Source organism: Cyanistes caeruleus, chromosome 1, assembly GCF_971803275.1.
Source record: "Cyanistes caeruleus chromosome 1, bCyaCae1.hap1.1, whole genome shotgun sequence".
In the NCBI taxonomy this organism is placed as follows: Eukaryota; Metazoa; Chordata; class Aves; order Passeriformes; family Paridae; genus Cyanistes; species Cyanistes caeruleus.
The window spans coordinates 112,382,307-112,405,344 of NC_141701.1; the positions used below are offsets into that span (position 1 = coordinate 112,382,307).

Sequence of the window (23,038 nt, forward strand, 5' to 3'; positions counted from 1 at the left end):
ATTTCAGGTTAGTTTATCCTTCAGTGAAGGAAGGATAAATCAGCAATATATTACTATGATGTAATTTGTTTATGTGTCAGAAACTTATGAGTTTACACAGTTGGACCTTGATCCAATCTGTCATTTGGCATCTAGAAATAAAATCTCTATACATACAGTGAACAGCAGAAGTTAATGACACTTTTGGTGCTACAGTTTCATCTTAACAAACACAGGACATATCAAACTGTATTGGTATAACAGAGCAAATTGCAATGGTGTAACAGGGCACTGGATGGAAAGCTCCAGATACAAAGGCTTCTTTCTTATGTTCTGCATAATGTGAGAAGCTATTGACTTATAATTTTAAGCAAGCACATTAATTGTGGCTTTTTACTTTGTTAGTACTGGTTGTGAAAATTCTAAGCTGTCTTAAAACAGCTAAAATATTTGCCTTAATGTACACTGCTTATAAAAAATCAGTTGTGGTCCTCTTTTGGAAGGGGTTTTGAAGAAGCTGCTGGAACCTCACCTATGATTTAATTCCCAACATGCCTTAGTTGCACTTCCTTTCAAATTTGCGAGGAAGGAGATGGTTCATGGATTCAGCAGGTCAAAGTGCACATCACTGACTGTGGCTGATAAAGAAAGAGCTGCCCAGAAGGCCAGATGCTTAGATTTTGGTTTCAGCTTGATGGGCCAAGCTGAACTCTGGGAAAAATTCTGTTATCTAAGCTTTGCCTTCAGGCTTCAAACTATCCACAGCAGGCACGGAGGGCCCACACTGAGAGACACAAGAGTTTTGTGGAGTCATTTAATCTGGATATTTTCCTCTATTTGGGACTTGAGTTTTAAAGGCAAACCTGACCCCCATGCCTAAATTCTTCCAGAATAAAATCTTGCACCACATCACTAAGGATGAAAACCAAAGTTTGTTGCTTGTTTTCTAAGAAAAATGTTTTTGGTTGTTTTTGTTCTTACTAATATGCTAAAGAAGGGCAGTTACATTATTGATGAACAAGAAGAAAAATATCAAATATTAGAGTTTTTTTTGCCAAATAAATACTACCTTGAATTATTTTTTTCCTAAAACAAAAACAAAGAAAAGTGTGCATGGAATTAAAAGATCAACAGAGACCATTTGTTGAACAAAACCCTTCGGTATATTCCATTTCTGCTGCAAGATAAAATAATGAGCAGAGATGACACAGCAAAGTATTTTACATTGATGGAGTATTAGCTAGGGACCCAGACTGTCAAAATCTTGAAACAATCCAGGAAATTTTTCTAACAAAAGACTTTATACTCATTATTGCCAGCTGAATATATGTGTTAACTTTGGGTCCAAAATATAGATCTATATTTTAAACCAACTAACTTCAGAACACGAATGACTGCTACGTGACTCTGAACAATCTTGTTTTTAAACATGATTAGAAGTGGCAGTACAATAAGGCTAAGGGTCATCTGAGTCATCTAAACTTTCAGATTTGAGCTCCTACTCACAAAAATCAAGTTCTGCCTTAAAACAACCAAACTTGATTCCCTGAAAAATATTTGTTCATGCATCTGTCATCTGGATATTTATATTGGGACGGCAAGAATTTCACAGTTGTCTAAAACAAATATTAGAGACATATATCTCAAGAGTGCATCTCTCAAGAGTACCAATTTGAACAGAGTAGATCATTCTCTTAGCAAACATTTTGCACATCTCAAGGTTTTCCTCTGCATAATATTTATGTGAACAGTAATTCTGTCCAAAAATACCACAACACAAACAACCAAAAACATGATAGGAGAACTAGTAAAATACTCATTTGTTTCTTATAGCTCTCTAAGTTAGGCCTATAATTCTCATCATTCTATCTTCATCTTAAACCTTTTAGCAGTGAAGTATCTGCATAGATAATAGAGAATTTGTGGTGGCTGCTTTATTTAAAATAAATAAATAAATAAATAAATAAATAAATAAAGGCAATCTGAAAGGTAATAAAAACCTGCCAACTTCATGGAACCTAATTCTCATTTCTTAAAATGTGAGATTTTATCATAATTGAAGCAAATGTTCCCATGGGGCAAAATTTCCAAGATTTAATATCTATCCCCTATTGCTATTTTCTCACGTCCACTTTTCTTTCTGAAATGCAGCTTTTCAGAAAGCATTTAAAGTTTAGAAACACATAAATATAACTTACTTTCTATATCTCCTGTTTGGCTTACTATATTTTTGAAATTATACATGGCTGGAAATTAAGCTCTGGGACACCAAGCCTCTCCTAGCACAACTCAAGATACTTGAGGTGTCACATTTATGGTGTTAAACAGCCAACCAGTTGATGTACTCAATAGACAAGCTGAAGAACAGATCTTTAGCTGTGAACATTTGCACACACTTGTGGCATAATTTTAAAAGTTGCTCTTATAAAATATAACATCTGCATTTGAATCTAGACCTGGTAAGGCATTCATAGATTTAATTAAGCAAATGAAATTTAACAATAGAATGTGCAAAATAATGTAGTTCATACCCCTGCTAAAAATAAGAATCTCTAATGCAAACTCTACAACGCTCATCAGCTAACTAAAAGTCAGTAAAATATACATATTACAGCACTGCAGACTCTCTGAAAAAAAGCATACAGCTTCACTCAACCAGATTTAAGAAAGATAGATTGTAAATAGAAAAGGTATAGAAAAACACTATCAGTCAGTGGAATATCACAAGAAGAACTGTGAATATCCTAAAAGAGAGACTTTGCCTATTGCAACATCCACCCAGCTCAGATCCAAAACTGCAACAGGATTGTGATAAGTGTGTAGGAACACCCTAAAAAGAATGTGTTATATTCACAATAGCAAAATGGAGGATGCAAATGTGGTATCATTCTGCTTTCCCAATGCTTTGTGTGAATTGACTAGAGTGGAAAAGACTAAAGCGAAAGGACTCCACTTACACGGGAATAAAGGGGGACATTACAGAAGGAAAAACATTTCTGAAGTCAAATGCCACTATTTAAAACTTCTAAAATATTACATCAAAGACCAACACAATGGGTTATCAAAGAAATACCAGCAAATAGGCAATAAACAGTATGTACAGCTATTATTTAATGCCTGATCTGAACTATGGACTGTTGAGACCAGCTGAATGAGAGTGCTGTGTTTTGTGAGAGGATTCCATCACAGGATAAAGTGTTTCAGGTCTCAGCTACTGCTCATTCAAAGGACCTCTCAACAAAGAAATGGAGAAACCTTTAGTAAAACCCAGGATAAAGGATAAAGCACTAGATGATGCTCCCAGGAGGAAAGTGCCTAAGTTGCTACTTTTTCAGACCATGTCCTTTAGATAAGTCTGCACCAGGCTTCCCAGATGTCTTGGGATCAAAGGGAACCAGCACAATAGTCACTTAGAGGAGTGCAGAGAGGTGCCCCTGTAACTAATCTAATTGCTCGCTGACACAAAATGTTGAGCCTCTTCAAGGTACCCCTGTAAGCCAATCTGGAAATTACTTATATACTCAAGAGAAGTAAATAGCATGCAACAACGTATTCATGCAAGATGAAGCTATTTACTTGAACTTCAAGCAAAGCAAAGCAAAGCAGAAGCTGCATCCAACACTCCTTTTTAACATGGAAAGCCTGAGTTCAAGCAGACTCAGAAGATTGATCATACAAAAGAGAGCCATTATGTATTTCAGCTAATTAAATTTCATTCTGAAAGAGAAGCATTTCCATTACTCTAGGCTCAGCAGCCCCAGGAGAGAGGGCAAAGCAGCGAGACCACTAAGACCCCATTATAGCCAGACTTCAACCTGGTTTGGATCAGTTCTGGCTCCTTTACCAAACCCATGGTTTTACCATGTGAAATGTGCTGTGCAGTGGGAAGACAGGAAGTGAATTAGGTCATGCTATTAGGAGTAGTGACCTTCCACTGATGAACAGTTTTTAAGCAAGGGAAAAGATTTTTTGGAAGCTAAGACACTGCGAAAACCCTCACTTCACTGACTCCACATGCTGCTTTATGCTGCATCCCTATAATAAAGCAACACAGACATATAAATGATAGTCCTGGCTTTCCATAACAAGCTATAATTGGAGTAGGTGACTAGGAAAATGTTTAGATAAATGGTGGGATCATAACCTTTTATGCAAAATGGACAAATAAGTTATGGAAATATCTGGGAAACCCTGAGGCTGCATAGCTGTACTGCAAGCCATAGGCACAGTTAAAGCAGACAGTAAATCACTAAATCTCATCTCAGAGTTTACAATTTTGTTGTTGTTTTGGACTTTTTTGCCAGGATTTGCTGACAGATGGAAAAATACTGGCTGATTATTACCAAGATTTAATTTACCTCCAATTTTCTTCCTATTTCTACAGCACATTCCTAAAAAAAAACCCACAACACATGCTATTTTATTCTCAGGGCTTAGAAATATATTAGCAAATAGTCATACTCCAACAGCACATTTTATGAAAATACCACTGTAATATTTTTCACTACTCATGAGAATCTCATTATATTATAAAATTTTATCAAGAATATTTCTAAATTATTATCTATGTGTGATATAAATATAGTTTCTTGAATACTTATCAATTAGGCATGCACAGAGTAATATGCATATGTCCATACACAGAGAGGCAAAACTGTGATACTGTGCTAGAACAGTATCATCTATCAACTAAGTGGGGTAGTGAAGTGCCAAAGATACCTTTGAAGATGGGGAAGCCTTTCTTCAAGGTGTCCCCATCTTTCTTTACCTGTCTACCAAGTGAATTTAAAGACCAAAATTGATTCAATCGCATGAAGAAGTGACATCTGAGACACAGACTTCAGTCTCAATTACTAGACAGGTATGTTCACTTGTTCTGAGGAATTCAAAGCCAAGCTCTCTAGCACCAAGCCATAATCCCTACTCCAAAGTTTTTGACTAGAAATGAACATTTTTCACTATTTCTTTTCCTTTTTGAATCATGGTAAGAATATCAGGATAGAAGATGACTGACAAATGGTAGTCATTGAACAAAACCCGCTTTGTTACTTACTGGCACCCAGATAAACAAAGCTGTATCCATTTTAACAAGGGAAAAATATACCTCCTATCAAATACCATATCCATATTCTAACTGTGTTCATATAGGGGAGGTCCAATTTTTCCAACTACAAAAATGTCTTTACAGATGCTTTCATCGATTCATTGTTCTCTGTGGTGTTTGAGAGGACAAAGGTGTGAGGCACAGTAGAGGAAATAACCATTGCACCTCCATTAACGCAGCATAAGGGGAGTCTTTGGTAGGTGTAAACTTCCCAGATATACTCAGTACATACTTTTAGGAATCACAGAAAGACTCCATCTGCCCACACAGTAGAGGATCTGGCCATTTAGGGCCCTTGGGTTCTTCTACGTGTCCACCATTTTGAACTATGACTAATAACAGGGTAATTATCTTCCATGAGCTCTAGAGAAAGCAGAATATGAATATAAATCTCTCCTAAGTAAGGACTCATTGCACAGCACGACATCTGCTGCAGTCCTTTCCTTTAGATATGAAGTCATGTGCTGCAGCATTGCTGGTCACGTCATGCCTAAGCAGCGGGTGCAAGAAAAAATTCAAAAGGGTGCTTCAGTAGCCCCCGGCATAAACAAGCCTGCTGACAGAATTCACCAGATATCGATCCATTGGTGGCATGAGTTCCAGGTATTGTTCATCAATATGGCAGACTCTAATTTGATCTAACATTTTAGGAAAGCTGTGACCAAACAATCCCAGACTTTAAGGCAGGCATTTATAAAGCCTTATTTATACACAGATGGGGAGAGTAGGGTATATTTCCTTTTGACACACTGAACACATGTCCTCGTACCTGAGGTTGTACTTCACTTGCTGCTTTAAAGGAATAGCTCTGTTACCTTTTTTTTAACACTTCAATTATTTCTGGGGTACAGTTTTCTAAAGCTGACAGCTCTTATTTAAAAAATTGATCTTCCTAGGTTTAATCAAATATGTGCATTTATCCTCATGCAAAATGAGGACTGCCTTACAAAGTACCTGACACCAGCCAAAGGTACCCTTCCTCTATGTGTCCATTTTCCCATTTCCCAGGCTGCAGCACTACACAGCATTAGCAATACTTGCCTCATGTCCAGCATATTGATATAAAATGACCCTCTAAGCTTCCTGTCAGCTCTGCTCTCGTATTACAAAGCCACTTTAACGTGCTTCATGTTCATTACTTAGCAACTGCTCCTTGCTTCTAAGAACCACATCCTTATTGATGCACGCACATCCTGGCACATCTTTCTTAAAACTGGGAACAGAACAGGGATTAAAGGAAGTTATGATTGCATTTTATAAAATCATAAGTGCCATGAAAAAGATTGATAGGGAACAAGAGCCTTCTGTCTCTTCAGATACAAGAATTAGCAAACAATTAATGAAATCAGCATTGCAGGTCTAGAGCAAGCAAAGGAGATGGATCTTTGAAAAACATGAAATTAAACTGAAGAATATCTTATGGCTGGATGCTATAATGCTATGGCTGCCAAAATTTTAAATGCAAAACAGGCAGCATAAATTGTTTATTTGGGGATGGGGAAGCAGTTCTACGAATGACTATTCAATACAAGCTGAAGAAATCCCAAACTGCAAATTGCTAGAGGCTAAGAGACTACTCTGGGGAAGTATCCTCAGATGCTTGTCTGGTTCTTGTGGCACGTGCTCTCTGGCATGTTCTATACTGCATTATGAGAAAGAGAATCTGATATCAGAAGAAACTTTATTCTGGTCAGATATGGCCAGTTTTACATTCTTATATCTCTTGCATTTATTTTGATCACATCAAAGCTAATTTATCATGACTACAAATAGAATTCAACTGTTCATGTCATCCTTATCACCCTTTTTCTGAGCACAAATATGTAAAGGGAAAGGACTAAAAAATTCAGTGAACAGCCATTACGACTCAGTATGTCGCATGTAGCTTGAGCACAGCCTAATTTCATATTTTTATACAAAGGAAAAATAGAGTTTCCTTTTATAGTGACAAAAATTATCATTCATTAGTAAACAAAACTGCATCTAATCCAAAATTTATTTAGATTACAGCCAAACCACTCAGACATGTCGGCTGAATGGGAGACAGTCATTAATAAAGAAATAACAAGCAGAGTATTCACTAATACAGTAACATCTAGCTATTCAGAGGGGGCTGCATAGGTGCACAGGGAATATCTATGCATATTACTGGTAGATTTGTGTTTACTGGTAGAGTGTGCACCTGTGTATTTCCAGGCTGATGAGCTGTTATGTAGGCACTCACATCAACTCAGAAGAAACGCTACTGAAGTTTGCACACCTGCTTTCCAAATCAAACCAAATAATCAGAAAGTGGCCCGGTTTTCACACAAATTGCATTGCTTTGTAGAAGCTGTGTCTCAGTACAAAGTGGTACCCCCCAAAAAAGCATGCAACATATCCTCCTGCTGGTGGTCATAGGAATTATCATGCTCGATACAAAGAATTTTTGTTTCTCACCTTACGAAAGCATTGTCCTCAGGCTGATCTACAGAAGAACATAATTAAATGATATGTCACTGAAAGAAAGGCTGTGTCCATTTTCTAACACAGTAATATTTTCTAAAACCACAGTTTTATGATAATTTCAGAGTGTTCTGGGTTTTTCCTGGTGAGAAAAGCTGTGCTTACTGAATTTAGAACATAGTTTTGCTCAGTCTGAGCTCCAGATTCCCAAGCTGCATAGTTGTGGTCGGATAACTCCTCCGTGGGGCGTTTGGAGTTTCCTGAGTATGGAGGCAAGAAAGAATTAATCTGACTCCAGTGTTTAACTCATTTGCAGGACTCAGATTTCCTGTTCTGCAAACATAAAGGGTTTGCAAAGAGTGTGTAAGAGCTTCCAAGATGTATAGCTATGTGAGTGCTAAAGATAGGGAGCCCCATTCTTCTCCCCAGCTTAGATTGCCAAAGCTCTGTGGATTTCAGCTGTATTATTACCAATTCAAATGTGTTCCAAGTCAGAGGAAAGTCAAGAACAATGTGTATTTATGAAAAAAGGCCAACTCTTGTTTGGCTGAAGTTCATAACCCGAAAAGAACCCAGTAATTCCACTATTCCTCAGCCTAAAAGTTGGCTATATTTTTCACTTTCAGCATCTGTTCTGTGGTGCAAGGCATTAATAGCATGAAGGTGGGTATATTTACTGATTGTTTGTATTTTAATTTTCAAAGGTAGAGGAATGTTTTAATGTTAGATGAAGTTACAGTATGAAAAAAAAAAAGAAAAAGTAAATCTAGAAACTAAAGCAGCACTTGAAAAGGGAAGGAAAATACCAGGGCCAGGTCTGTCTGAGGTGATAGCTAGAGAATAAACATTATTGTGTGTGCTGTAAGACTTTCTAAGCTAACTTAGCGGTTAAGAAAGATGCTGAGCTACAATTTTTTGGGAACAAAGGAACATAGTACTGACCTAATTCGTCTCAATTAGCCAACAGTAAAGTTCCATGCCCTTTCAGAGACTAGAATATGTCAAGTTAAGCACTTCTGAAAACCCCCAAAGAAAATTTTGTTTATAAATTTGGCAGGTGTGGTTCAAACTCTCCTTCATGCTGATCTACATGTTTTTTTAGGAGCAACACATGCATGTGTGAAAGGACTGCTGGATTTTAGTCCCCCAGGAAAACTTGATGTTCTTTCAAGAATGGTTCAAGCTAATGCATTCTGTATTGGCCTGTGAATGCGCATCTAGAAGCAGAAAAGGATCCTAAGATCATTTCACATTGGCTACCATACCGTTCTCAGGTAGAAGCATGAAATTTTCAAGGCTGAATAAGACTAGGAAGTCCTTCCCTTAATATCATGTATCTTTGCTATTGTCCCAATCTGTCATTGTTTCTGCAAAGCCGCTCATTGCTTTAGTCTTGATTGTCTAGGACACTCACAGGACACTGTTGTCTGCTACTACAGATTTTCTGAAATTTAAAGTTAGCCCTTTGCTAGCACATCTGTGATTTGAATCCTGAATTTAGACAGTGTTTCTTCTGGAAAAAACAAACAAACAAAAACAAAACATACAAACAACAACAAAAAATATCCAGGTTTTGAAAGGCATATCTTCCTAAGAAATTTTTCAATAAAACCTAATACAAACAAATAATTTTGGATCTTATTAATGCTTTTGCTTTGCCAATTATTATCCTTTAAGAAATGGGAAAATATCCTATATTTACAAAACCTGAGCTTAGAAGGCCAGCTCCATCTGTAAAACCATGATTCCCCATTCCAAGACTAAGAGATAGTTTATGAAAAATGGAGGTAAGCAGGCAAGAGAGGATGGGGACAGCATAACTTTCTTTGATAAGCAGCCGTACATGAAACTTGGAACTTCCACTTAGTGCTTCTGCAGGAAACTTTTGGCATGGTTGACTTGGTAAAAGAAATCAAAGGAGAGGGACACTTGCACATGTAATTTCCAAATCTAAACTGAACTACCTCTTGTTTCTTTCCAGCTATAACTTTTCACTGTCATTGAACCCTGGACTGTTATCAACTCAGGTCAGTATTGCTCAGCCAGTATGCTCTGTGCAAAAGCACAGGGAGAGTGGGTGCACATTTTAGGAAGATAAGAGGAGAGCTCACTGGAGAGAGCTCCACACGCACACAAGAGCTGTGCCAAACGTCTCTGACAACTGTTGCAGCAGCAGCAGCCTACGCCTGGCTGTGCAATTCATTCAGAAACAACGTGGAAGGTGGCCAGCACAGCCATGTTCTCAGCTTCTCCTACACTGCTGAGCACGGCGAGGTTTCAGAGGCACCTCCTCCTGCTCTAGCAACAAATGAAAACAGTGTTTTATAAATTACCAATAAAAACACTACATTTCATAGAACAGTTCGCTGGGGATGGGGTATCTGATAATTAAAGCACAGGAATAAAACAAACCCTGGCAATTTCAATATTGAGCTCTAAAACTCCTAGAGTCCCACCTTGGTTTCAAAAGGAAGGTTAGCTCAGTCAGCAGGGCTGTTAACCAAAAAAATCAACCAACCGGTATTCTGAAGTTTTGTTAGCTAAAATTTGCAGACATTTCAATCATGAGTTAGGAAACCAGTGTATATCATGTGTATAGACCATATTTCATATTTTGTAGCGACAGCATTCTTATTATTTTCATGAATTTTTAAACTGCAAAAACAAGCAATACTTTTCATTAAAAATCTAAGTTAAAAAAAAATATTGGAAAGAAGGGTTTTCACCAGAGGTTTTCCATTTTAAGGATCAGCCCTTTAGAATATTGGTGTCTGACAGAGAAAGAAATGGAAGCGATTTACAATTAAGAGAAAATTAAGCTGAAAAATAAGCAGACAGAATGAATTTATTTGGTCAGCTGACTCATACCAGAGCACGCTTAAAGCCTACACTAAAGTCTGGAAAATCAATAAGATTCTTCTGTGGGATTTCCTTTTCCTTGGTCCTTGGAGAAAATCTGTCTATTTAACTATACAGCAACCAGCTCTCTGTTCCTCTTTAGAAGCTCTTGTGCTTGGCTCTGTTCTGTGGAAAACAGCTCCCTTTTATCTTTCACCTAGATGGTGATTACTCCCTGTATTTAAGCGTCTGCATGATGGAAAGATGAGAAAAATATCACACGAGAAGCAAAATCACTCTCTGCATTTCCCTTGTGGAGGAAAACACATCAGAGCCTACTGGCACAGCCCATTTTCAGAACCAATTCCTGCCATGTACTCTCTGGATGGCAATTACTGCAGCAGAGTAGTCAAGAAATGATTCCTTGCACTTAGACAACTGCCAGCGCTAATTAAATATTCTTTCAATATCCGCATTTTTCACACAGGTCTTGAGGGTGGCTAAAAGTACTATACATACAAAAGGAAAATCCAGAGAAGATACACAACATCAAACACATTTTTAATCCTTATAAAAGCAGATCTAAAAACACTTCCTTTGTGAATGCATTTGTTTCAACACTCTTGATGGGCTGCTAGTACTAAAGAAGATATTAGACACTCTGCAAGAACCTACCTTCTCCTGAACTTCCACATTATGCAATCTTACAGCAGACTAGAACTGGAAATAAAAAAAGGGTAGAGAGGACTCCAAATGCCTGAAAAGGGATAAACTTATTGCACAGTTCAACTGCAGGCTGACACAAGCTCAGATGATCAAATTTATTTAGACAGCAGGCCACAATTGATTTTTCAGGTGATTTAGTCTCCTTGGCATCATTAAAACTTACATATAAAGTAGATTAAGAAGTGTCCTCATGAATGTGTAATTCTGGGTGAAGGACTATTGCAAATCCCAAGAATAGATGTGGCTACAGATTTTATTAGAACACTTATACATTTTTCATGTGTACTAGGTTTTCTTGTCTATTTGTCTGAGCCAACTCCCATATTACTGAGATTCTCCTTCTTAATTTTCCAAACTCTGTCTATAAATATTTTTCTAGGAAATGCAGGAAAGGAGCATCTGGAAAAAAAACTAAACTGATATATAAATCATGCACATAAGAAATGGGTTTTTATTGTCATGTTTCTGTAGTCCCTAGCATAAAGAGACAACCAAATCAATAATTCCTGTGAGATTATTCAGAGGAATTTCAGTCATACAATTTTTAGTAGGAGGACAAACCTAAAAAAACACCTGGACTCTACGAGCCTGAACAAGTAGGCACTACACACACACAAAGGTATCTGCATGTCCAAAGATGCACACAGCAAAATAAGCCAGACCAGCTAGAAAAATATCCCTCAGCAGCTCCATAGCATTAATTCTTCTCAATAAATGAAATGCTTAATCAGCACTTTTGAAAAAGATGGACAACTTAGATGAACGTAGGACAGCAGTAGTGATCAGAACTCCTGATTCATGTAGCTCTGAGAGAGAAATGCTAGAGAAGCCAGGTGATAACGTGTGAGTGCAAGAGGTTATGTGGGTCCTTGTGTGGGACCCTGTCCCATCAAGAGGGCCACATGAGACCTCATCTTCTCAGCTGCCACCACTACTTCTGCAGCCATACTAATGCTGTTCCTCTCCCTCAGCTGAATCCTCACCCACCTGCTTCAAACCCAAAAAAAAAAGAGAAATTCAGACATGTTCAACAGTTAGGTTTTTTTTCCCTTTGTGGGTTTATGGGGTATATTAGCCTCAACAGAATAAGTTTTCCAGTACTGATGGGACTTGGAGCATCAATCCACTAAAGTTTAACCTTCTTCCAGAGGCAGCACTCTGAAACAAAATCAGTCAAAATGGTGTCCAAATGCTATAAAAAAAGATGGAGGCGGCTGTATTTTAACATCGATAAAATGAGTATATTTTACTCAAGTATCCACAAGATACTTCTGCTAGCCAACATGGGCGGGGGTTCAGTTCTGCTTTTTGTTTTTCAAAGAAGATTCCTGGACTTCTGTGAGAAAAATTATATTGTGTTAAAACTGAGAAAGAACCGCTCTTTCCGACCAAGAGTTCTCTCCAGGAAAACATCACAGACAATACCGACACTTCAGCATACTTTCCCTACTTTACTGAAGAAGGCCAGCACATAGAAAAAGTTTGCCAATGCCTCTTTCACCTTTACTCAAAAGCATCCACAGCTGGACTGAGATTTTTGGCATTTGCTGAACACAGGTTACAGTCTGTCTCCTCTCTGGCCTCTGCACAGGGCAGTTTTGCTGCTTTGCAGTGCAGAGTGAAAGAGAGAGGACACCGATACCATGAAAGCATGGCACACAAAAGGTTTCGGGAATTTCTTCAGACTTAACTCTTTTTATTTTGATTTCATTTGAGAGCCACCATTCACCACTAATTAAAGCAGCTCCTGAAATAAAACTGCTCTGGATAAACTTCCAGAAATGCAGGTTAAATTATTGTTTTACCCCTTTACTCAAAACTCTTCTGAGCCCTCACTGTTAATTCAGACACTGGCAGGTAGTGCTGTCTTTCAGTCCTGTTATGCAACCTGGCTTCCAACATGTGCAAGAACTAACATGTTTCTCCAAATGTATTTGCTTTCCCAGGCTCCTGCCTTCTCAGCAATGTGAGGTACTTTGTATGGAGTCATCTCAATTTCCTTTGAAACCCCGTTTTTCTAAATACTTAGATTTTTTTCAGAGATAAGAAAAGTCAGTTGTATATTTATCTTGAGCTATCAAACACACTAAAAAGAGTCTATCTGAGATTCCAGGCACCATGGCTAAATAATAAAAATACAGTCAGTCTTATGCAAACAAATGTGTAAACACACCAGTTGCCTCAAAATCTCAGGGCAAAAAACTATTCCTGCCACAGGTTCCCCAGAAAACAAACCAACCATGGGTTGGTGCAGCCCTTCCCACTCTGAAAACATCAGGCTTTGCTTTAAGTCCCTAAATATTGGACAATCCAAATGACAATTTTTTTCAGTCACGGTCTTTTCTGATGTTTCCACTAATATAAATACTGCAGCTGTTCATTGTTCTGGATCTTGACAACCCCAAGCATAGATTTATCTTTCAATCCTATCTTTAAATCTATAATTTTAAATCTGTAACTGTACAGTTTTATATGGATTGAGATTTTTTTACAGATTTATATAGATTTACTCCTTTCTAGAAATGGCTGTTTGATATCAATCATTAGGACAAAACATATCTCCTGTCTTCGGTTTCTTTTCCACAGCTTGACTAATGCATCAAATTGCCTATATTTTAACAAGGAGATACTGTATATCTGAGACATAAAATAGCACAGCCCTTAGTAGAAGTTCACATTCTTCACCTTGCCATCTTTTACCCATTTGAAGCAAATATTTTCTATCACCATGTGTCAATAAAAACTAAGAGCCAATAAAACAGCCTAGCTTGCATTGTGGGGCGCTGTTAAACAGAAATACATCAATGACATCCAGTTTCTATCAGGCACAGTGTGTGTAATACAGTAGAAGACAAAAAAACCTCATTTACCAGCAATTAATTTTCTCCATAAAATAAATAATAATTAAAAAAAAAACACAAAAAGAAAACAAAACTATGTTTTTACTCAGACATCATTGAAAAACTAAGGTTTAAACCACCAACATTCCTTTAAGTATAAATCTTCAAATCTGACAGTTGTTTATTAGTTGATTTCCCTCTTTTTTTGTAATTACCTGTTTGCTTTCGCTGTTTTAGATTCTAGGACAACGTCATTTCTACGCAGACTAAATCAGGCAATATTAAATGCTTTTCGTGATTCTCAGGCAAGGCATTTTTAAAGTACAAAGCAACAGCTATTTTTGCTGGCTGACATAGTCTAGAGCCCAAAGACACATTATTCCACCTTCAGAAAGGCAACAGCTGGACCACACGATGGTCCTTACTATAACCCCTGTCTCACCACAGCCCCTTTGCCTGGGGACGAAGGACAATTCCAAGATCAGAGTGATTGAGCTTGCTGCACTTGCTATGGCTCCTGCAGCCTCTGGGAACAGATGCCACTCACTCCCAAACAACCTTTAGCAACTATTCCTTCAGCAACCTTCTACACTTCCATTTATGTCCTCAAAATAAAAAAAAACCAACAAACTCAACAAGCAGGAGAAGCCAAACCTAGGCAGATCAGCTAGATGTTCCTTACACTCGGTCAATCACTCCTTCAGAGAAGCCCACCAGCCACATCAGAAAAGAGTAACTTTTCCAAAGCAAAGGAACCAAATGAAGACAACTTCAAGGTGGAGAAAAGACAACTCTTTCCCCCAGTACTTAGCAAAAAGCATTTCCAATGCTCTTAGACTTCTCTGCTCTGTCTTACAGCCCTCTCCAGACAGAGGAGCAGAGAGAGTCAGAGCAGAGCCCATTACATGAGACACAGCTCTCAAGAACACAGACAAACCATGGGATGAGCAAGGCGCTGGGGCCGAAGGATGAAAGAATCTTTGGAATAAGAAATCCAAAACCTTAAAAACAGGAGCAAAACAAATGCTTGGAAATTTAACCCAACAGCTGAAATAACCCTGCAACGACATAGCTCTTCTTACCTTTGCCATCTGCGCCTGCACGCCATTTGCTTTGAGAGATGCTACTGCTTTCTGTGCAGCTGCAGGACTGTCAAAATCTACAAAACCATAACCTGAAAAATAAAACAGATAAATACAGATTTTCAGTATTATCCATATGTATGAGCACAGATAAAGATTTCATTTTCAAAAAGAAGGCAAATCTTTCCATTCTCTCACACTGTCTCATAATCAGTATCTCTGCCACCACATCTCTATTTGTCATGTCTTTTCTCCTGAATCTAATGGGGTTTAAGGGATTGCAGTGACCTGAAGCTTCAAAGTGCCAGAAGACATACAGCAGAAGGGGAGTGCAGGCAAGTTTTTGTCCTAACAGATTGAAAGTCCCTGGCAGCAGAAGGGCACACATGTTCATGGGACTCCAGTGCTCTGGAGTCCTGCCCCATCTCTTCCATAAGAGGAGGTAACATTATGGACCTTCCTGGGATACAAGGCCACAGCTTGCAATGGCTGGTTTCATGAGAAAACACCCCTTCTCCTGTCCCTTAAACCCACACAAGGATTAAGCTTCAGAAGAGGGCAACAAGTCTCTGTGGCAGGCTGGGGCCATGTGTGCAGGAGCAAGAAGAGCAGCCTTCCAGCAGGTGGGACCAATTCAGGAAGAAATCCCAAAGTGGGCTCTACAGGCAACTGCCAGATATCTCTAGACGATGGTGAGATAGCAAAGTCTCAGCTTTGGTTAAACCACATCCCTTTCATCCCACTGCTCTCTGCCGGAACAAGGGACGGATCTCTGCCAGGAATTGCTTTGGGATATCATCTGAACAACAGCTTAGAGTTAGATCTCAGGGATTGGCAAGGGATAATCATCTGCTTTTAAGTGGCTTTCTTGCTCCCAGTATTTGCATTAGTTTAGTATATTAATCAGCCAGTCACTTCCTATCTTCTCTTCCTCCCTCTCCATATTTTTGTTCCTTTAGCCAGCAACACTGGTACGTTCAAGCGAGCCCAGCGCTGTTAAAGCCCTACTGGATAGCAACAACTCTGAAAGCATTTTTATTTTCCTAAAGACATAAAGGAGGGGGAAGAGGGCAAGGAATAGACTTCACAACTTTTAAAGCACTGAGCTCTCTCTGATCTTCAACAGCATTCAAATATCTTGCTCATAAAGATTTCAACTGAATTAGGAAGATCTAAAAATCTCACCAAGCACCTATTTAAGCAGCTGCATATATTTCACAATCCATCCAGGGAAAACCCCTACATCTTATTAAGCAATTACAGTGCAGGTAGGCATGTGCTGCTCAGACAAGCTGTGGCCAGGGGCCACATCTTTGGCATCTCCCTGGAAAGCCATATGGATGAAACTGAACCGCCTGAAAGCTTTAATAATATTAGCACAAGCATATTTATAGCTTCTTTGCAGACATCTCCATTTACTAGGTCAATACACATCCTACAGGAGGCAACCACAGATATCATTTCCTGCTGTATCCATTTGTATTTCTTTTCTCAGCCTTTCTTCCTACTCCTGGGGGACTTCATTGCCATCCTCTGCATCAAATCTAGGTATAAAAGTGTCTGCTTGAGATCACCTTGTCCCCCAAATTACAAACATCTCTATTATTATTTTGGTATGCATACATTGCTCAATGCAGGGGTTAGTCCAATCATGAAAGAATTGTGTGTGTGTGGATGTTTTTGTTTCTTGGCTTAAATCTCATTCACAAAGTTTTAAGAAAATCAAAAGAAAAAAGAAACGGACAAAGTTATTAAGGAGCTAACTTAAGGATGTGAAAAGCACTATTCTGTAGCAAAGTCAAAATCTGAACCTTTCTCTGCTCAGTTTTCTATTTTGGTTTGTTTGGTGGAGGGTTTTTTGTTGTGGGGAGGACTGGGGAGAATTTTTTATAGGGCATTACTACAGATTGAGGGACACTGTGATAAAGACACTGACAGATTGAGGAGCACTGTGAAAACAAATCTAATAAACACTAGAGTTTGATCAACTCGGGGATATGAGGAGTGTTTGACCTTCTCTGATTCTCTCATTTGATTTTCCCTTTTTACTGCAAGCCATTTTTAAATCAGCTTGTCCTACATCTCATTTTCCTTTGCAGTGCTATCCAAGCACTCGTCTCAATGCAGAGCAGCAGTAAAGCTGATGCTGTTTTGAACTAAAAAATATGCTACAAGAGAGCAAGAGTCCTCCCTGGATTTCTCCAATGCCTTTGCCCTCTGGGAGAGAAACTTCTGGGAGGAGGAAGGAGATGCAATTAGATGCAACTTCCATTTTCCTATATGAGGGATCCTGACAAGAAGCCAGAGCTGTCAAATGGGAAATCTGAAATGTCTTGGGAAGTGATGGGATGGCTTGAATCAAACACTAAGAAAATTAATTTTTACAACTGTGAGGTGGTCTTCTCAGGGAACTAAATTGGTTTTAATTTCTCACCATTTCCATGCCCAACAATTAGGAGGTAAAAGTGCAAAAAAAGTAATTTTAACATTGTCATTAAAAACAGATAATGGAGTTAGATTTTTATATTTAGCACCAGTGTACAGTGCAGGCTTCATGTATGAAGGAATAGAAAATAAATTATTTTTAATATGACTATCTAGATTGCAAAGTAATTATTCACATCTAAGTTAGTTTTGCTTGTGAATAAAAACCAGACTGTGTAAGAATATTCCAGTATTGTATCATAGATATCAGGTATTTCTAGCATAATAAATTATTGAAGAATAACATCAGTCCATAATATCTAAATCCATTAATATCTTCTAAGCATTCTTTCAGTGGGCACAAGAGGCTATATGACAATATCAGAGATCCAGTGCAGTCTTGATACAAAAAAACTCACATCTTTAGCTGCCCATTATGCATTCTAGTATTACTACTCCCAGTCTGGCTGCAAAGCTGTTCTTTTTCCTTCCCTCAAGCTCATTTCCATTCCAAGTATCTTTTTCTAGCCCTCCCCCCTCCTGACACATCTCTCCACCACACACAGAACATCAGGACAAAATCACTCCATGGCTGAAAACCCGTCCAAAGAACATCAATCTGCTGCAAGGGAAGCCAAGTTCCCAGGCTGTTTCAGCATTCAAGTATCCTTACAAGAACCCTGCAATGCTATAGAACAGAAAACCAGGCATGTTGCCTTTTTGTACAGTTTCCGTTCTTCCACGTAGATGTTTATAGCCTGTGTTAGTGACCTACGCTAACATATTTCATTTGTTTATAATCTCACTTCATTTTTTGTGTCTCGGGTACTAACTATATAGTGTTGGATTTTCTGTTTGGGTTTTGGGTTTTTGTGTTTTTTTGTTGGTGGTTTTTTTTTGGGTTTTTTTTATTTACTTATCTGGGTGGATGAAGTTTAGCCCCCACAAAAGCTAAAACTGGGTCTTGGATCATCCTCTCCAGTGTTCTCCAAAGTGTAAATGAAGCCTCAAACTCCCTGTGCTGAGATTCAAACTCCCTGTCCTTCCCTCTTGTCCAGGCTGTGGCTGAAGTGGGTTGTGCTCCCCGCCAGCAGAACTGGGCTGCTGCTGCTGCCCCTGGCAGGTGAACTGTGGCTGGGTTTGGCTGCTCCAGCATCTATCCCTGCTCTGCTCCCTGGCTCCTCCTGGGAAAAGGTAGGAAAATGGTTGGAATCATCTCCTGGGATGAAATTCAAATCAGGGTCTGCCAATCAGACACTGCTCTAAGAAAACATCTACATTTCTTTTTCCTCCTTTAAAAATAAGTGCAAGCCCCATCAGACTGTCTCTCTGCTAGACTCAAATTCCACAGCTTTTTTGTCTTTTCTTTCCCCTGCATTTTTATTGTATGTTCACTGCCTTGTAAACATTCTGGTCAATGGATTATATATATATATTTTTTTTTTCCCCCACTTTTTATGCAGAACATCATGAAAAATAAACTCAGATTCTAAACCAGGACCTTCAGACTGTGCTTACAAGAATCCATCACCACCACAGGAAACCAAAACCAAAACTATTTCCCCTTTTTTCCTGAAGCATCCTGACATTTTCCTTTAAGAACTCCAAACACAAATAAGGAAAGCTGGTGATTCCCTGCTGCTTTGAGAGATGGGAATTGAACTTATCCTAACAGGAGCCCTTCACCTCAAGTGTGCTTACACTGAGGGTGACTTTGGTACTCCAATGCTACAAGTCCTCCAAGATCCTGAGGGGGTTTTTTGTAGGTAGGATTTTTGCATATTACAAGTTCCTACATGCAAGCACACACACAAAGAAACCCAAGACAAGACTATCCAGAACAATTGTTAAACCTTTCCTTTAAGAAATACAATGCCTGTAATTTTGTATTGGCCTAATGCCACTACGGCTAAATAATTAAATTTTAAAAATAAAACCAGTATTTTTTTATTTATTTTTTTTTTTACCTGTGGGGGAAAGAAAACAGCTAAGCATCAGCAAACTCAAGTTTATAGCTAGTTGCAATAAGTGCTACCCAAATACACTGGCAGACACTAAACCTCTCCATCTCCTATAACCTAAATGGCTGGGGGCCTCCCGGTCTCAGTTTCTCTGTTCCATAATTAAGCTTGGCAGCACGTACAAATGAATTAAAACTGAATGTCACTATTTCCTCAACAAATCCCTCATCCTTGTTTTTTCTTACTTGTCAGGAGAAGACCAGCAGAACAAGCAATTAGTGGTAAGCAGTGCAGTGAAAAAGAACCAAGTATACACTAATTAGGTCACTCGCCAAACACGTTCATTTCATTGGCAGATTTAATCAATGTTTTCCTGAAATGTCTTAAATCTCCTATGCTAATTTAAAGTTTTGTTATTGTTGTTACTTTAAACACAGATGGGATGCCTGGAGATTTTCAATTGCTTTCCACAAATCCATTTCAAAATAACAACCCCTCATATAGAATATCATCAAAATTTCGGCACAGGTTTTAGGAAATGGCCTCTAATTTTATGCCAACGTTTTTTCTGCCTGCAAATACCTATGGGTGCAATTTTATGGATTTAAGTAATTGCAGGTGTGTAGAGGTCTTAGACATCAAACTCTGAATTGCCCTGATGGATGGAGTACTTAGGGGTAATGCCAAATAATTTAAGGGACCGCCACTTGAGGTTGCCATAATTCTTGTGAAGCGCTGGATGGTGGCACAGAGGAAAGGTGAGCTTCTACTGGCACACATGGGTCTTTACACTTTACCTCTGGGTTTGAAAGGGCAACGTGCAGCTAAACCACAGCTCGGCAGCCACCTGATCACCCCGGGACAAAATAAAATGAAAAAAAAACCACCAAAGAGCAGAAGAAGTGTGGTTTCCTGGAAGTGAGGAGTGGAGCGCCCTGGCACACTGCTGAGCTGGAGCTCTGCAAAGACAGGCACCTCTGGCAGGGGGCTGAGAAAGGAGAAGCCATGACAAACGAGGGAAGGTAAGTCGGGGATGGTGAGCTCTGAGCCTGACCCTGACACAAGGCCAAACTCCACATCTGACCTCTGACCAGGTTCTGTTTTAAATCACTTGAATTCAAGTCAACCAGTACTCTCTGTTTTCTGCCTCCCACACATTCACACAAACACAGACAACAGCCAGGAGACCCGACCCATCCAGCCAGGAGACCGGCATGGAGTCTGGGCACTAATTCAGCCCGTGCTCCTGGGTCACTGATCTTGAAAGCACCTAAATACACTGATGTGGAGCTCACACATACTGAGGAACTCTTCTGGTTTTACTGATGCCAACAAACTCACTTCATCAAAAGAGTTAATGCTTGGTTTCTGTAAGTTAATAACTTTGTTTCCTTCCTGACAGATGGAAAAGGCCGACTGTCCCAGGCAACCCCCGCTCCTGCCAAGCCCTCTAGGTGTTGACGTGGGTGTTTAAGGGAAGCTGTGGCAAAGCAGGAACTCCAGCTCTGACATTTTCCCACCTTGGAGAGCTTGACTTGGTCACAATCACTCCTTTTGGCAGCATAATACATGTACATTTTGCATAATATTACATAATAGTGGAGAAACTTCTAAAAGATGAACGCAGATTTGGTTATGTGTAATTACAATTCCATTACACCTAAACTTTTTTCCTAGGTCTGATGTACCAGACCATTTGGAACTGTTCTTTCCACCAGCACACAATGCTTCTTTTAATGTAAAAAAGTTCCCAGTCCTTGCTTCTGACCATCTGGAATTCAATATATCAGATCCGAAATCCAAAACAGAGAAGACTGAGCATGTCATACAGGTTGAGTCTTCAAGGGGTGTAGAGGTTGTTTGGACAAAAAGAGGATAAAGTAATTTTAAGAGAGTCCTTGCTTTTTTCATCCATGTTTCTGCTAATGTTACTTAGAAACTGGAAATTAAAAACCACTCCCAAAAGGAAATGTGATGGAGAGGCACAGTCTAGGGAAGAGACAGCAGTCAAAATTACTGGATGAATTAAGAAACCATGAAATAGAATATATTTATCACAAATACCTTATTTTAACTTTGTGATATTCCCTCCACATATCTGCACATATACATGCAGACACTTAAAGACACAAGCATGAAGTTTTGACACAAACACTAGTATAAATACACAGCTAAGCAAATATATAATAATTAAAGAGATGCTTCTCCTTCACACTTAGAAGAAAACATTTCACAAAAAACTAAGTTAATTTGCATTGTAAAATTCACTTTTGCCCAGCACTTATTTAGAGTGTCTCTGAAAAGGCAGCATTCGTTCTGACAATCAGGTAGTCTGCAAAAAAAGTGATTATCTAGTAATTTACTATGCAATTTTCAGACATTGTTTTATGCTCAGATAAAGAATCAAATTAAAGTTTTATAAGCCTTGGAAAATTAGAGTTAGCAAGCAAAGAGGTTGAATCACCCTTGAACACAAAATTACCAAAACCAGCTTTTTCTTTCATTGTTCAAATTGTGCTAAAATATTCCTACAGCTCCAAATGCTCAGAGTAATAGTAAAATAGTCTACATCATTACTATTTTTAGATCTCTACTTTATAAAAATGTTCTCAGTGGCTAGAAAGTGGTGAATCATCACCTTTTAATTAAAACAGCTAATATATAGTTAGAAAAATAATTGGAAGTGGAGACTCTTAAATGCAAGAAAGAAAAGATTGTCCCTTCATTTCAGATCACTCCCCAGGGATGCACCTACATTGTTAAGTATGCATATATAGCTGATTTTTTTTTTGTTTGCTTTAGCTTGATATGGAAATACAGCACAAAACTGTCACTTTGATTATGTCTCTACAGTGATTTCTTTTGCCTCTTGCATTATTTGAATCCCCTTTATAACAAGAGATCTGGTGAAAATCAGCACTAACTAACAGAATTTTTAGAGATCTCTTTGCAAACACATTCCTAATTTGAACATTCAGTTACTTTGATTTAAGCAGAGCATATATGAATACAGATTATTATTAACTGCATTGAGTAATTAATAATAATATTTTTATGCAAAACTGAAGTATGGAACTCATGATGATCTTTTAATATATTTTAAACTGCTTCTAAATTATTTTTCTCAATCTCAGATAAGTAAAGGAAACAGTACAAAGACACCTACAAAATTTTGCTATGTGGGAAAGAAGTACTTATACAAAAAGTAAGTAACTATATGTATATGCATATTCATGTCTATTTTTCTGGAACTTCATGCTTCCAAAACCTTAGTCTCTGAAGGAACAGAAGCAGATCTCAAAACTGACAAAAGCTCTTTATGAAAGATGGTTGCAATAACAACAGTAAGGGGGAGAGGCATAGGAAGTTATGAATTTAGCAAATATACATTTTAAGAAAACAGTACAGTTGAGTACTCTCTCTCAATTTACACTGCATTCCTGGCAATTCAGAACCCTAAAAACTGGCAAACTGAAGAATATTCGATAAAGAGCATGAACACAGCCATAAAAATCCAGATTTTGCAAATGGCAGAACATCATTTGTTTGTCCCTAACAATATGACAAATGTTTGGGGCATGAATAGTAATCCTACACGTGAGTGAATACTTATGGGTAACCCTAATTGCAGCTCATCAC

At 38.5% G+C, this 23,038-nt stretch overlaps 1 protein-coding gene across 15 annotated transcripts in view; it reads right to left on the bottom strand.

The window, feature by feature from the left end:
- RBMS3 (RNA binding motif single stranded interacting protein 3) overlaps positions 1 to 23,038 on the bottom strand; it is a 703,891-nt gene that overhangs the window by 244,235 nt on the left and 436,618 nt on the right. For all 15 annotated transcript variants that reach the window (XM_086850705.1, XM_086850694.1, XM_086850656.1 and 12 more), the window contains one exon: positions 15,015 to 15,106. In XM_086850705.1, coding sequence (XP_086706831.1) covers positions 15,015 to 15,106 — 92 coding nt within the window. The remainder of the gene's footprint in view (positions 1 to 15,014; positions 15,107 to 23,038) is intronic.